The 15,653-nt window shown below is 40.5% G+C and overlaps 1 protein-coding gene across 3 annotated transcripts; it reads left to right on the top strand.

The window, feature by feature from the left end:
• The first annotated feature begins 7 nt into the window (after positions 1–7).
• On the top strand, positions 8–14,748 carry NUDT5 (nudix hydrolase 5). 3 transcript variants are annotated; one of them, XM_041123400.1, is made up of 11 exons: positions 8–137; positions 2,038–2,142; positions 5,544–5,633; positions 9,158–9,225; positions 10,374–10,426; positions 11,128–11,235; positions 11,763–11,858; positions 12,876–12,977; positions 13,382–13,390; positions 14,116–14,169; positions 14,405–14,748. In XM_041123400.1, exons 3-11 carry the CDS (start codon positions 5,571–5,573, stop codon positions 14,512–14,514), a joined length of 663 nt encoding a protein of 220 aa, XP_040979334.1. In that variant the 5' UTR covers positions 8–137; positions 2,038–2,142; positions 5,544–5,570; the 3' UTR covers positions 14,515–14,748. The 3 variants fall into 3 exon arrangements, with proteins under 3 accessions (XP_040979334.1, XP_029872252.1, XP_040979335.1); XM_030016392.2 differs by having other exon boundaries at positions 5,525–5,633; XM_041123401.1 differs by having other exon boundaries at positions 21–171; positions 5,525–5,633.
• Positions 14,749–15,653: the final 905 nt, after the last annotated feature.

The following is a 15,653-nucleotide window of genomic DNA, read 5'->3' as shown; positions in this document are numbered from 1 at the left end:
GCCTCAGCGGCGCACACGGCGGCAGCCGCGCCTCGCCTCGCCTCACCTCACCTCAGCTCGGCCGCCGCCCTGCCCGGTCCCGGTCCCGGTCCCGGTCAGCGGCTCCCCTCAGCTGCCGGGCCGTTCTCCAGGCCTCCGTACGTGTGCGTGGCCCCAGCGCGGGGTTTCCAGGTGGTTACGTTGAAAACACGGGTGGCCTCAGGGAAGCGGCGGGTGTTTTTTCCCCGCCTAGCAGGCTTTGCTTTCTGGCTTTGCATGTGCTCCTGTAAGGTTTCATCTCTCCAGCGTCACAGCGGAGCTCTGAGGCGACGGAGCCTCCGCACCTCCAGCAGGGCTGCGTTTTGTTTTATTTTGGGGAGGCGCAAGTAATAACTGAATAACGTGTTCTTTTTAAGCCCCGTGGTTCTGCCGTCGTCTCCCCTGCGTGGAGGGCCGAGTGGTTTCCATCTGATGCTTTCCACACATGCTCTCGCTTCTGCCGTTTGAGGCCGTCTGCCCAGGCCCGCTCACACGTCAGTTGTCTGGAAGGTCGATAACAATACGGAGATGCTGCTAAACCTCTTCTGCTTGTGCAAGTTTATTGTTGCTGTTGTTTGTCTTGCAGGGCGAGAACCAGTTATTTTTCTGTGTTTCATTTAGTGCTGAGCAGGTCGTCCACGCTGCTAAACACCATGACAAAAATGGAACTTTTTCCCTCTCTCCCATCAACTTCTGCTAATTAATTGATTTTGCTGCTAGAATCGTATTGCTGAAATGCAAGTGCACTGACTTGATAGTAACAAGTTTAAAGTGACTTAGGAGCTTTTAGCAATATTTATCTTCAGCACACTTATCTCAGCGTGCTGTTGGTTAAATTGTGCGTAAAACACTGCCAGTGTCCCTTTCACACATTCTTTATAAGAAACCCTGTATTTTGTTTTATCTTGAGCTTGCCTTAGGACACCGTTGCTGAGCTTCCATTAAATCTGGTTGCTCTCAGCTGGGATGTGTAGTTTGGATTAGAGTATATCTTTTGAAAAGTGATTTAGAAACGCTAATTCATCTATCGTAACTTGGATAGGTTATTGTAAAGCCCTGATAGCCTAGCTACTCTCTGAGCTGATTCACAGGCCTCAGTTAGCTTAAGATTTTAATTACTGGGAAGGACAATTTGGAAACTGTAGAATGGCTGGGCGTTGCCTTGAAAGGAAGCTACTCAATAAGGGATTAAGCAGTGGGAATAAAGTTACACGTTTTATAAATGGTATGCCTTTTTCAGGGCTGAGTTTGACCCCCACATGAAATAAATGGAACAAGTAGCATAATTTGCCAGCAGTACCCTGTAATACTAGCCACAAAAATCATCAGAGAAGGTAGAAGCGGGCCAAACTTTTTTTTTTTTTCCATAATTTGTAGTTCAAGTGCTGTTGATTTGTGCTAAGAAGGCTGATAAATGTGGACACATTGCCATATTCTTAAGATTGCACTGATAACTATTAAAAATTATATTCATAGAGTTCATGTAATCATAAGTCGGGTAGTCAGGTTCCCAGGCTACTGTGCAAGCTGTGTTGCATTTTTAACTCAAATAATGCAGTGGTAATTTTATGAGATAGAAGAACCTTTCTGTCTGAGGGCTGCAAGATAAGGTCTATTCTGAAACCCAGCATAGGGCTTTAGAAACCTAACATTGTAGTGTTAAGTTTAACTTTCAGTTGCAGCTAATTTTGTTTATGAACAAAAGGTGTTGCCACCCTTGACAGTATGACTCATGTGAGATGGCAGAATTGCAGCCTTCATTTAACCAAATGGTATTTCAGCTTTCTAATGCAGAAATTCTCACTTCTATACAGTCAGATGAATTAGATGAAAAAATTACTTTTTTGGTGGAACTTTTTAAAATGTCACTCGTACATAGAGTTATTGCACCCACTTGTGGAGGAGATCAAAACTACAGAAGCTGAGATTGATGAGTCTTCCTCTCTCTTGTCTTCACCTATCTTAGATTTTAGTGACAATTCAAACCACTGAAGCTGTGTATTTTTTTGTTACTTTAAGTTCCAAGCCACCCTTGAATCTGTCTGCTGCAGAAGAGGGCAAGCTGTGTTGAAAACAGCTTCTGCCATGAGAGGAGGTTCTCCTATGTATTTGTAACTGATACAGGTAAGTATTAATACTGTTGTACAAACCATTACTATAGCTGCTTGTGGGATTTAGGGTACAAATGTGGTAATCCACATTTGAGAAAGATACACTGATGCTTGCAAACTTATGTAGAAGGATTAGTATGATCAATGGAACAGGATTTCCTGTGAGGGGAGACTAAAAGAGGAAGACTTATTCAGTCTTATCAAAGAAAAACTTTAACAAGGATATCACCTTGAGGGAGCTGATTTGCCCCCTATACTCTGCTCTCGTGAGACCCCACCTGTAGTACTGCGTTCAGCTCTGGGGCCACCAACATAAGAAGGACATGGACCTGTTGGAGTGAGTCCAGAGGAGGGCCACAAAGATGATCAGGGGGCTGGAACACCTCTGCTATGAGGACAGGCTGAGAGAGTTGAGATTGTTCAGCCTGGAGAAGAGAAGGCTCCAGGGAGACCTTATTGTGGCCTTCCAGTACTTAAAGGGGGGGCTACAAGAAAGCTGGAGAGGGACTTTTTACAAGGGCATGTAGTGATAGGACAAGGGGTAAGGTCTTTAAACTGAAAGAGGGTAGATTTAGATTAGATATAAGGAAGAAGTTCTTTGCTGTGAGGGTGGTGAGGCACTGGCACAGGTTGCCCAGAGAGGTTGTGGATGCCCCATCCCTGGCAGTGTTCAAGGCCAGGTTGGACGGGGCTTTGAGCAACCTGCTCTGGTGGAAGGTGTCCCTGCCCATGGCAGGGGGGTTGGGACTAGATGATCTTTAAGGTCTCTTCCAACCCAAACCTTTCTGCGATTCTATGGTATGTTTCACTATATACTCTCTTGATATGTTTACATTGTCAACAAAAAGGCTATAATTCTTTCCAAACATAGGAGGTGAATTTGTTGTAGCTAGGTGTATGAGGTTTTTGTATTATTAAAGCTGTATACTTTGGGCATGTCCTGGTTTCAGCTGGGATAGAGTTAATTTTCTTTCTAGTAGGTGGTATAGTGCTTTGTCTTGGATTCAGTATGAGAAGAACATTGATAACACGCTGATGTTTTTAGTTGTTGCGAAGTAGTGTTTAGACTAAGTCAAGGATTTTTCAGCTTTTCATACTGCCCTGCCAGCGAGAAGGCTGGAGGGGCACAAGAAGCTGGGAGGGGACACAGCCAGGACAGCTGACCCCAACTGGCCAAAGGGGTTTTCCATACCATGTGACATGCCCAGTATATAAACTGGGGGGAGGTGGCCTGGGGCGATCACTGCTTGGGAACTGACTGGGCATCAGTCAGTGAGTGGTGAGCAATTGCATTGTGCATCACTTGTTTTGTATATTCCAATCCTTTTATTATTATTGTTGTAATTTTATTATTGTTATTATTATCATTACTAGTTTCTTCCTTTCTGTTCTATTAAACTGTTCTTATCTCAGCCCATGAGTTTTAACCTTTTTCCTTCCGATTCTCTCCCCCATCCCACTGGGTGGGGGGGGAGTGAGCGAGTGGCTGCGTGGTGCTTAGTTGCTGGCTGGGGTTAAACCACGACAGGGCATCACTCAGAGCCTCCTTTGACTGTTTCTTCTGGATGACCAGGAACCTCTTGGAACTGCTATGCTGAGCTGTGCTTCTTTTGCATAAGTTGGTGGAAAGCTTGATCTTGTATTTTAGAGTCACAGCAAGAGACCATGGCCCTTATCCAGCCACAGCTCTTAAATCCTAAGTGAAGAGAGTTTGAGACATTGCTGGCTCAAAATGGGTAACAGCTAACTGAACTAACGTGAGATAGAAGTTGGAAGATAAGCAACTGAGGTTCTAGAACAGTTTTTCATGCAAATAGTAAGGCAGATAGTAAACCTACATAGTTTTAAGATGGAGCTTCATTGCTTTGAGAAAGGATTATAGAGCGTATTTATGAAAGAACAGAATTGGGTTTAATAGGTCAGGTTTCCTTTTCAGGACTTAGGTTACGTAAAAACGATTTGAACATTTGACTACTACGACCTACTTCATGCAACATGACTGTCTTAAGACTTAAGAAAGAGCCTGCCCTGTGTACATACTGAGAAAATGGATTTATGTACATTAGTTTTCATCCTGCTGATAACCAGAAATATTTTGTACTACCTATTCCTTTTAACTTCTTTGTGGAATTAAATGCAAATCTAATATGCAAGAAAGCTGATTGTTGCTCCATGCTTTTAATGTGCATGTTTCACAAATGTGCAGTAGATGTTACCATAAAAGGATAAAGTAAAAAATAAGAGTGCTAAAATTGGGTATGACAGAGACGGTGATCTCTCACTTCAGGTGCTGTTCAATGCTAGAGACCTCACAGAGCCTTATTAAACTGTAGCTGAAGTCAGCGGAAAGATTCCTGTTAACTTTGTGGAAAGTTTATGACCATCAACGCTAAGAGTGATAGAGATCTTTAAGATTATCTCATCTCTCCTGGTGTTTAAACTGGTTTGCTTCTTTGCACTGTCTTTTTGCTTATGATTCATGCTGATTCTCAGGACTTCGGTACTACAACTTAGTATCAGAGCTGAGCTTCCTTGGAATAAGAGTTTCTGTGCTGAAAAGTGGCCCATACCTCCACAGTGAGACAGGGGACTAATGGTGAATCTCTAATGCATCGTATTTTTCTGCTGCCTGGTGTGCCTTTCATCTAGAACTGGATTGAGAGAGTGAGTGGACAATCTTATCTTCCTACGGAGCGTTAGGATGCAGGCTGAGGCACTGAGCTGCAGGTGCAGAGTCTTGCTTTGGGCATGTATTCAACTGCCTTTGGCATGGTGTTAGCTACACCATTCCCAGTAAGAGAGACTGACGTGCTTTGGTCACGCTAACTCCATGTGCCACCTAGACTTGCAACACATGGGTGACTTTTTGACCTTGTTTTTGGGGGGAAGGATTGAGTGTTTATTTGTGATGTGTGTAAGGTGGAAATAGGTTCTAGTTCTGATTCTTTCTCAATAGCAGACAATTTTTACCACTGAAGTCCTCTTGGTGTAAGTTTTCTTTTCCACTTTCACAGTGAAGTGCTTAGTCCTGTTGTGGTAATGCTGTGTTGACAGCACTTCATCCAGATCAGAATGAAACAATTTGACTGAAATGGATCAATTTTGTCTCTGTCTGTGTCTGACCTTTGAATAGTTAAGGAGGGTGGCTTTAGCCAGCATAGCTACTCAACAGCTGATAGGACTATTACAACTATGTAAGTCAGGGATTTGACCCAAACTCCCACTTCTCCTTTGAATTATTTGACTCTGAAACCATCAGGTGGAGCTGAAAATGTGAATTGCACTTGCCATCACATGTCCCTAACTTTCTCCAGCAAGTTTTATTTGTTAATGTAGAATGCAGAAATGAACCTTTTAACTTTACTCTGAAGGCAAATATTGACTTTATTTCATAGTAATCTGGACTTTGCACAGGAGGGGAAAAGCCCGACATTCCTGAAAATGGCAGCTGAGACATCCACAGAAGTTCCAAAAACTGCTAGACAGTTCGTCCTTAAAGAAGAGGTATAATATGCTTGGTTTTGACACATGTTTTGTTGTTAAATAACAGTTATTTGAGACTGATCAGAATGTTTGTAAGTGTAGAGTAAGAAATGCTATAGATGCTGTATGTTTGTAAAAATCTGTTCAATAGACAAAACACTTCTTCCTGATGGTCAGACAGTTTAAAAAGGTGGCATTTCTCTTTGCTGAAATAATCATACAAATTATCAATGGGGAGAGAGAAATCGACAGTGTTGCATTATTTTAAGCTTCCTCTTTTTTTTTTTTTTTTTTTTGATTTTGCAGCTGTTTCTTGTATTGTCTGTTCAGGCTGTTTTCAATGTTGAGAAATAATGCTGGTACCTCTGAGAGACTATACGTGAAACTCAGCCTTGTTTTCTGTCCCTTTAAGATGATGAACTACCAAGAGTTGCCTTAACATTTAGTATTGTACCTTCTTTGATGCTTTCTGAAAGGGTTTGAATTTAGATAATTGCTGTTCTAAAGACATTAGTGAGGGGTTAGTAAGATTTTTTCAAAAATACTGTGCTCACGTCTTCACAGAATCAGAAAATATCAGGTCCTGAGGAAGGAATTTGGAGGTATTTCTGGGTGCTTATTAGGAGCACTTTCACCCTAATTTAAACTGCCTGTATTTGTTTCTGTTCTCTTCTAAGTGAATTCTTAAAAGTTAATCTTTGGTGTTAAAGGCAGATTTGGCAACAGCATTACACTGTTGTTATAAAACAAATGTAGTTTCTTTTATCCAGTGCTCCTTCCTTGCAATGAACACAGTCTTGTAATTTCTTTAGGTTTCAAGGTACAAAACTTTTTCAGAAAAGAAGAGACTCACATTGCTGGGATATATTTATGGCTCTTCCTCTTGGTTGGTTTTTTTAATATGAAAATTTCTCAAGCATAACGGGTTTAATTTTTGTAAGCTTTTTGGGTTTTCTATTAAGACCTGTGTTTTTGCAGGTAACATTTTCATTTTATCCTCTTTTTTTTTTTTCCATAATGCCTCTTAGTTCTTCTCCTTTGGAATATCGTATTCTTTGGTGTCATTGGAAGTTTGTAATTGGATCTTATGTATTTTAAGCTATTTAGTTTTTTCAGTCATTTTATGGGATTAATACAGGAGAGTATTTACCGTGCCTCTGCCAGTGGCCTTTATATTAAAAGTGGTTCTGTAACCCTTCAGTAACTACGTGGTCTGATGTTGGAATATCTTCTTCCATGAAAGTGGCGGCTGATCTTATTTCCTTCTTCGTGTTTCTGGGTTCCCACAGTCAGGCTGCTGTAAGCAAAAGCAGATGTTACTTGCCCATCAGAGTAATAGATAAAGAAACAGAAATAAAGCAATAAAAATAACTCATTCTAAAACTGAGTACGGTAAGTGCAACACATCCTGCAAAGTGTCCTTCAGCCCTAAATAGGGGATTTAGCAAAGCAGAAGTTATGCTTCTGGGCCAGCTTCCACAGGTTTTAATTGCGCACCCGACAAGGCGGGTGACAAAATTCTCTCTTTCTTCTAGGGAAACCTGGCAACTTTTAGTTTTCTCACCCTGTAGGCTGTTAGCAGCAAGGGTTTCACCTAACTTTGGAGAATTGTGGAACCAGTTCCATTGTAAATATTTATGCTGCATGTCCTATAGGCTGTACTTAAGAATACCTGATTAAAAACAAAACACTTTGTTTGATGTTGTTTGTTTTGTACACGTAAAACCTATGACAGTGATGTGGTTCTGATTTCAGCCATTTTCCCCTTTCTGCTTCACAAACAATAACTTGGTGACAGGGGTAACGATCTGCCAGTTCTGTTGAATGCTGCAGCAATATGGGACTACGATCAATAATCTAGTTCTTTGTGTTCTCTGCAATGTTTAAAAAAATTCATTAACACAAAACATTTGGCTGTGTTTGCTTAACTGAAGTATATATATTCCTCTCCTCAGACAACCAATGGAACATGATTTTCATCTATTTCTTTTCTGGATCTTCCTATACTCTAGTTCTGCAGTGATTTAGGAGCGAAAACAAAGTTATTTAAAATATACCTGAATGCTTCCAAACCAAATTACTACTTTTACCTGTAATGAGCATGATATACTTCATCTTTTCCTTTCCTGCTGTTTTTGTGACCACAAAGCCATTAGAAAGCCCTTTTGAGAACATGTAGCTCTCCTTTTCCAATTCCTGTTACGTGGAAATATTACACTTCCCAAAATAAATGCTGAAACTCCTACATGTAAAATACGTGTCACCACAGTTACAACCATAGGAATGCTATTGTTATTTCAATTGCCTATCAAAATAATTGTTCTGAAGAACAGATTGTAAGAATTACGTGAGTTCATCCAGCTCAGTTACAATTTACTGGATACCTGAATCACTTCTGATGTGCCCTCTGCCTCCAGCTGATGCTGTACTGTGCTTTTGTACACTACTTATAGCTGCATCATATACTACATTTCATTTCTCTATATTCTTTTTTTAGTTGGTGAATCTCTCACTTTTAAGTTCAAGATCTATATGGCCATACAGGCCCTATTTGCTCCGTGTCCTGCACTAGAGGATTGTAGTGTGCCAACCACATGAATGACCTCTTGGACTTCATCCTTTGCTACAATTTAATGTTGTGCTTTTTTCCCCAGATCCTCTTTTCCCCTTGCTTATGCTTGCTCTGTTGCTGTCAGCAGTGTGTTGCTTTAGACAATAGGAAGTGATTTGTTCATCTTTCTGATTACTTTTGATTTCTGTGGTCAGACCTATGGCCAACTTGATAGAAAATTCTGGAGACAAGCTTTCTGTCTGCCTATACCTTAAGCAAAGCTTAAAATACAAGTTACATTAAAAGAAGTAAACTGCTGCGCTAATACCTAGGGATTTTTCCCTTTTAAAGGAATTACATAAAAGGTGAGGAAACATCCCAGGGCAAATAAACTCATTTAGCTCAGAAAAGACATTTTGTAATAATGTTAATGCCAAGCAGCATCAGCAGCTCTCAGAAATCCTGAAAGGGCAGGTATGTATCACTGCTCGCAGTTACAGAAAACCGCGGTTACACAAGGCCACAGTCTGAGATCATGGCAAGAAGAGTTTCAAAAGTTTTGTTTTCAGTCTTGCATGCTTAGCTATTAGGCCATGCTCTCTGATAAGTGGGCACTCATGATCACTGGCGTAGCTGAAGTCTGTGCAGACCAGTGACCCTTTTTCAGCTGAAATGTGACCTTTGCAAAATTCTTCTAAAAAAGATGACGACTTTCCAGTACATAAAATCCCACTGAATTAATTGAAACTTGGTTATAAAAGTCACGTTAAGAAAAGGTACTGGGCTTATTTTCTATTCCTATTCAAGAACTTGGAGTAAATGTTTTTTTCCATATTAGCTACAGGAATGTTGTTGCCTGTTCCTGCATGTATTCTGATGCTAAGATTTTGTCTGCAAAAGAATCCAAAAACAGTTGTGTTGTTTGTCCCCTTGGCCCCCATGTATCTTTGGGATTAATCTTATAATGTATCTAACAAAGAATTCTTTATTTTAGGTAATTGTAGAAAGAAAATGGTTGAAGCTTGAAGAAACAACTTATACTGATCCCTTTGGTAAAACCAGGTAATTGTGTCTGGCATTTCGGATTCCTGTAATGTTCCCAACTCTATGGACTAGCCCCAGGCTAGAGAATATGAGCATTACAAACCTATTACTCAACACAAGATGAGATCTATTCATTGTGCGATTTCTTTATAGTTCGTACTGTTCAGAGAAAAAAAATCTTACTCTAGCAGATGTGCTAGCATGTGGGATTGAATTTGGCTCCTAAATCCTTTTTGGGTACCTTGGACCCTGAATTACCTTGCTTTTCCAGTTCCTTGTAAAGACACTATGCAGAAAAGCAAGTTCTAGCTATGCAACTAGACTGTGATGATCAGAGAGTTCGTCTCATAGCTTTTCTGGTTCTTCATTAAGGGCTCCTTTCTCCTTGCTGGTGGTGCTGCATCGTGCATACTATTGACAAATTCCTGTCCTCTTGTATATTATCACGCCTGTCCAATTCTTTTGTATGCTTTGGTTTTGCTGTATTTATCTAGATGGGACAACATGGCTTTACTTCTCTCCCCTTATGTTAGATTCTGTACTGATTGCTTTCTCTAGTGCTTCCCAATTCATCAGCAAAGTATCCTTTTAAAAAATAGCAAAGATTGGAGCTTTTGTGAAAGGATTTTTATTGCTGGTAGATTTTTGGTTTTTACTCATCTCATTGCTTATTTTGAGAGAGAAGCTTTGGTATTCCTTGTCTATGTACTCCTTGTGTGCTCAAGTAACTGAGCTGAGCGTTCACAGTAACTTACACTGTAAACCTTATGCAAAAGCAAGATAAAAGATAGAATGCATGTGGTCTTTTTACAAAACTGTCTTTCAAAATCTGACATGTTTTATATATAAATTGCTTTATTTTGCACTTTTCCAGAATCACTTTTATAAGACTTGTCTGTTCCGTGACAATCATTTAAGTCTTCTAGTTATTTTTAGTGATCTTAAACAATCATTAATTAACTATTTTCCCTCTCCCTCCTTTAAGGAGGCAAAACAAAATTATACAACAGACATTTTATAGTGCCAGTATATGACAGGGCCTGCCTAAGGCCAGCTGCTTTCTTATGGGGCCTCAGTCTGTGATGGTATATTTTGCTTTTAAATGAAAGTACCAAGGGTAGAAGATGACTTATGTATTCATTTGTTCTTTTCTCTGTGTTAAATAGAACTTGGGAAACTGTAAAGCGTACTGGCAACAAAAAGGGTGTTTCAGCTGACGGTAAGACACTGGTGACTTTTTTTGTTTGCTTTTTTTCCTGTGAAAGTTCTTCTGATAAACTCCCGGTGCAGACTTAAAGCCATTCTGTTTCTGAATGAATGAGGGTGTGGAACAAATAGCTCATCAGAGCTTGCTATAACCCTGAGTTAATGAAATGCTAACTTAAGTGCTGAAGAATCAGAACCTTACTGGTAGGAGTGTTTTCCAAAGGTCATTGTATTCACTTTAGAACAATGGAGCAATTTCAAAGACATGATGGATGCCCTGATACAGGGTGGCTCACAGACTGGTGAATTGGGTCTGCTGGTAGGGGCTAGGGATATGGTTCTCTTGAGGCAAAACAAGGGGGACATGATTTATCCATGAAAGGAGTGTAGGAGGGGGTTCCGTACAATGGCTTCCAAACAGGCTCTGCAGGAAAGAGAGCCCTTCCCTAGATACTGGTGGGCTGAGGCTCCGTCTTGCTTGGTACGTGTGCCTGTCATTTACTGGGGTACTTTGAAGATCCTATTTTGGGCTTTATCTCTCACCGTACATGATATAAGGAGCTTAAATTCATTGTTTGGGATTCTGGAGCAGGCATCTAAACGTTTAATGCTCAGAGTAACAGTGCTTGGGTTCCTTTCCAGATCTAGCACTAAATACTCGCTTTGTGCTATACTCAAATTCTATGTACTTGTGTCTTCTGTCGCTATTTGTAGGTGTTGCAGTGATAGCGGTACTACAGAGAACTCTCCACTACGACTGTATTGTTCTAGTGAAACAGTTCAGGCCCCCAATTAACAGCTATTGCTTGGAATTTCCTGCAGGTAAGTGACTGAAACATTAAGATGAGTCACATAAAGCTGACATTTAAGTGTGTTCAGATGTGCTTGGAGTGTCAGTCTTAATGAAGTAGCTCTAACCAGAAAACTGTGGTGACTCTAGCTCAGTGTACTATTCAGAAATAGGAATATTTGATAATGAAGAATACAAAATGAGTTCATTTTAGCAGAATGGAGACATTTTGCACAGTAGTTTGGTAGTAGAATATTGCATTTCCCTCCACTCCTCCTTTCTCTAAGAGTGAAAGGATTTGGCTTTTTTCCCTCATGAGAATATTAATGCCATTTCCTGGGAAGGTAGCATGCTTCTGTAGATAATCAGTTGAAGATGTGGGCAGCAGCATGATGAATCCAGGAACTGGAATCCTTACTAACGCTTCAGTTTATCCCTCTGTAAAAATAGAGTCGTGAGGATGTCTCACCTCTTCCGTAAAGCTGGATTAGATCTTGGGATGGGTATTGCAGTTAAGTGCGAGCTTTTTAATTGATCTTGGGTATTATTTATTTCACAGGCCTCATTGAGGAAAATGAGACTGCAGAAAGCGCTGCATTGCGAGAGTTGGAGGAAGAAACTGGGTACAAGGGGGAAGTCATTGAATGTACTCCAGGTCTTTGCTTTTTTTTTTTTTTAATTTTCCCACCCAAAGCTAATTCTGTCTTTGATGGGGACTCTAAATGTCTAAAATGCTCTAAACCAAAGGAAAAATCTGTGCAGAAAGGTCTACACAGATTAGCAGAGTAGTATCCCATGGCTGTACAAATGAGACACTGGTCCTTGATGAGTCAGTTGCTGAACTTCTGATAAACATATAGGACTAAAGTAAAAGTTTGATGTCTATAGGGGACAACTTTGCTATTAATTAGGATCCTTTATACAAACCCCAATTATTCAAGCTGTGATTTGGTATTTTAGTATAAAGGTCTAAATTGCTGGACTTAATGTGAACAACATCCATGAACTTAGGGAGAAAAAATAGCTGCATGATGCAGTCTGAGTGGAGGTCACCCGCATGTCAGCTGTGGGGAGGTGACGGTACTCAGGTTCTCCAACCAGAAAGAAAAAAAGGAGAGAATACTTGGAGTAAATCCAGAGAGCCTTTGGAACGTGATTGTTACCAGTCCAATGCTTCCTACATAAAACAAAATGAAGGCAAAACGAGGATCATAAGTAAAACTTGAGAAGGTAGGTAGAAAGGTGAGGCAGCTTACATATGATTTCAAGTAAATGTCATTACAGTTGAGACTTGGCTCTTGATTGTGGGGTACAGCTGCGTGCTGGCGACTGAGAGAGGAGGAGACAGGTGATGGCAAAATTAGACTCTAATAGGCTGAAGAGGTCTATAAGGGAATTACAGTTTAATCTTCAGTCTGTGGAATGGAAAGTAAACCTAACTGCTGAAATCAAGTCTTACAAGGAATCTGCAGAAGAGCTGAGAGTTACAGAAACATTACTTTTTTTAAGAACATGTGATAACAAACTTTTCACAACTCTTCCAGGATGAACATATGCCAAATATATGTTCTTCTATTGTATCGCGTATATTCATGTGAAAGCTTTTGTTAAAACATCGAGGTACCAGACTTCTGCTTTTGAAAAATTAACCTCTACGTGTGCTTGTTGGCAGCTCTCTGCTTGGACCCGGGTTTATCAAACAGCACAACACACATTGTGAGCGTCACCATTAATGGAGATGAGGCTGAGAATACAAGACCTAAGCAAAAACTTGGTGAGTGTTGTACCATTTATTTGAAAATTCTGAGAAGATAACAAAAGAATGAGTTTAAAAGAACTATCCCTACCACTGCATCTCTTCTGTCCCAGCTGATTTAGATGCTGTACATCCTTCAAATCCTATCCTGCAGTCTAGATGAGCAGAGCCATGTTTCTTCGCTAAATTCAGCGGGGAGGCCTAGCTGTTAAGTGTCAGGTGTTGGCACACCCAGAATGAGAAATTCGGGTGCCAAACTTCAGTTGAGGGCCATAAGCACTAGTGAACCTAGATACTCCTCTTAGTTGTGGCTTGACCCTGGAAGTAACTAGTGTCACTCACAATCAGTCAGCTATCAAAATGCTTTTTAGTTGTAAACTCTAGTGTATTTCAAAACTCTTAACTTATTTTTTTACTTGCAGATGATGGAGGTATGTTATGTAACTGCTCCTTTTGACAGTAAGGTCAAGCGTGATCTTCGTATGGCAAGTTTTACTTAGAAAATGTCAGTTAAACCTGTTTTTTTGGGGGGGGGGCTTGGTTAATCTCCTGACCCTAATCAAACATGCATGAGACTGACTTTGGCCTAGACATGAAAATTCCTGTGGGGCATTACTGCGTCAATTATTGCACCTACAGCACCTGTATCTCAGGAAATACAAATTACTGAATCCACAGCAGCAGTAGGTCAAGCCAGGAAGACAACTAATTCAGATAGACAGGGGAGGTGTAAGCCGACACAAATTCATCAAGAACAAACCCTTTGTGCCGTTTTGGTCTTCAAACACATCCACAATCCATTACTGTACCAGTATAAGCCAAACAAAAGTCCCCTTCAACAGTGTATTTTCCATTCTCAGAGGGGAGGTGGTCTCCTTTTAGAAGGATTCTTATCCTCCACAGCTGTCAGCGACACTGTTTTTCCCAGCTCTTTCCCACTTTCTTTCTGCCAAACCTGTTTTTTTAATGACCCCAGTCGCTGCCTTCCCCCATGTAATCCGCCTTTTTGTGATACATGAAAGCTCACAGCTTCTGGATGGCATTAAGCTGATTAGTTTGTTTCCCCTTCTGACTTACGTGATACCGGACACTGAGGTAGACTTCCTCTGCTGTTTGCTAATTTAAAGGTGCATAAAATGTTTTTCTTCTCTCCTAGAATTTGTGGAAGTTATTTCACTTCCAAAGAATGACCTACTGCAAAGAATTGATGGTAAGAGCTTTCTGACACATTAAATGCGCTAATGGGAACCTCAAGAAACCCTTAGCTTCTCTTCTCATAGCTCCTCATGGCATTTCTCATCCTAGAATACTGTATCTTAAACAAAAAGCTGAGAGAGATTTTGCCAGGTAACAGAGTTAGTGATAGCATTAAGAATTCACATCTGGAGTGCTATACATCTTTGTTTTGGTAAAGGACTTAATTTTTTTTTTTTCCCTCCTTCCAGAACTCATAGCAGAAGAACATATTGCAGTGGATGCCAGGGTTTATACTTACGCATTGGCCCTGAAGCGTGCAGCAGAAAAACCGCTCCAAGTTCCTTTTATGAAGTTCTAAAACTAGACGATGAGAAATTTAGTTGAAAACTGCCCAGTTCAGATGGCTTACAAGTGTAACTCTTCTTGTACTAAAGGTCCTTTGCTTTACTTGTAGAGCAAACAAAAGTATTTGTAGGAATGATTCTGGTATTTTTATCCTGAATTATGTAACTGACAAAAAGCATTTCTTCTAACTGCTCAGTCTATCAAGCCTTGACAGAATAATCATAATAAAAATACTGTTTGATTTTCAGAATGGCTCGTTTCTTGCTCTATTCATCATTGCACTTATGTTTCAGTACAAGGAAGATGTTGAAGTGCCTGTAGTTGGTGTTTTAACACCACGTGTTCAAATTGAGGAAGACCGCACTTCTCTCTCATCGGTAAGCAGCATCGTTTTAGCAACTAGAGGTAATTTTCTGCAATAGGAGAAGCAACAGCGGCACAAGGACAGAGTGTGCATGCTCTGGCTGGTGTATGAAACTGCAGTTTCAGGAACTTCACTTTATGATTTAGACCCAAAGATGTTGCTTCCTTCTCCCAGGCTGAACTAAACTATCCAGAAAGAGAAAATTGGGTTTGTTTGATCTAAGAAAATACAGACTCTGACAACTATGGCAACAATAACAACAAAATAGCCACTGGTGCAAACTAGAATGGTGTAGGACCCAGCCAGGGGATTCTGTTTAAGGTATGAGCTTAGATGCCCTGACATAGGACAGCCGTGCCGTTCTCCCTGGGACATATTCACGCACCTAGGCTGCACCTTCGTTCGGTCTAATCGCTTCTAGACAAATCTTCTGCCAAACAAACCTTCAGCCTATCTGCGCAGTCGACCGCTTCTAATTATGTAAACAACCACCACTGCTTAAAGGTTAGGATCTAAGAGTTGTAATAAACATCTGCTCATATCAAAGTCTTGCCTCTCAAATAAATTTGGAGGAGCGTGCATAATTAGGAAGACTTTCCTAGCTTAGAAACAAAGCAGAAAACTTGCTTAAGATTTTCTTACCTTCACAAACAACACAAAGCTACTTTCAAGTTAAGCATGAGAGAAGACAGAAGAAATCAAAATGTGAAATCAAAGGGAAAAAGTCATTGATTACAGCCAAGCAAAAACGCTCAATGATTTTAGGGGGAGGAATCTTGTGATTTGGT

Source organism: Aquila chrysaetos, chromosome 5 (assembly GCF_900496995.4).
Source record: "Aquila chrysaetos chrysaetos chromosome 5, bAquChr1.4, whole genome shotgun sequence".
Lineage (NCBI taxonomy): Eukaryota > Metazoa > Chordata > Aves > Accipitriformes > Accipitridae > Aquila > Aquila chrysaetos.
The sequence above is the reverse complement of the archived record's forward strand: the minus strand, read 5'-3'. Positions and strand labels throughout refer to the sequence as shown.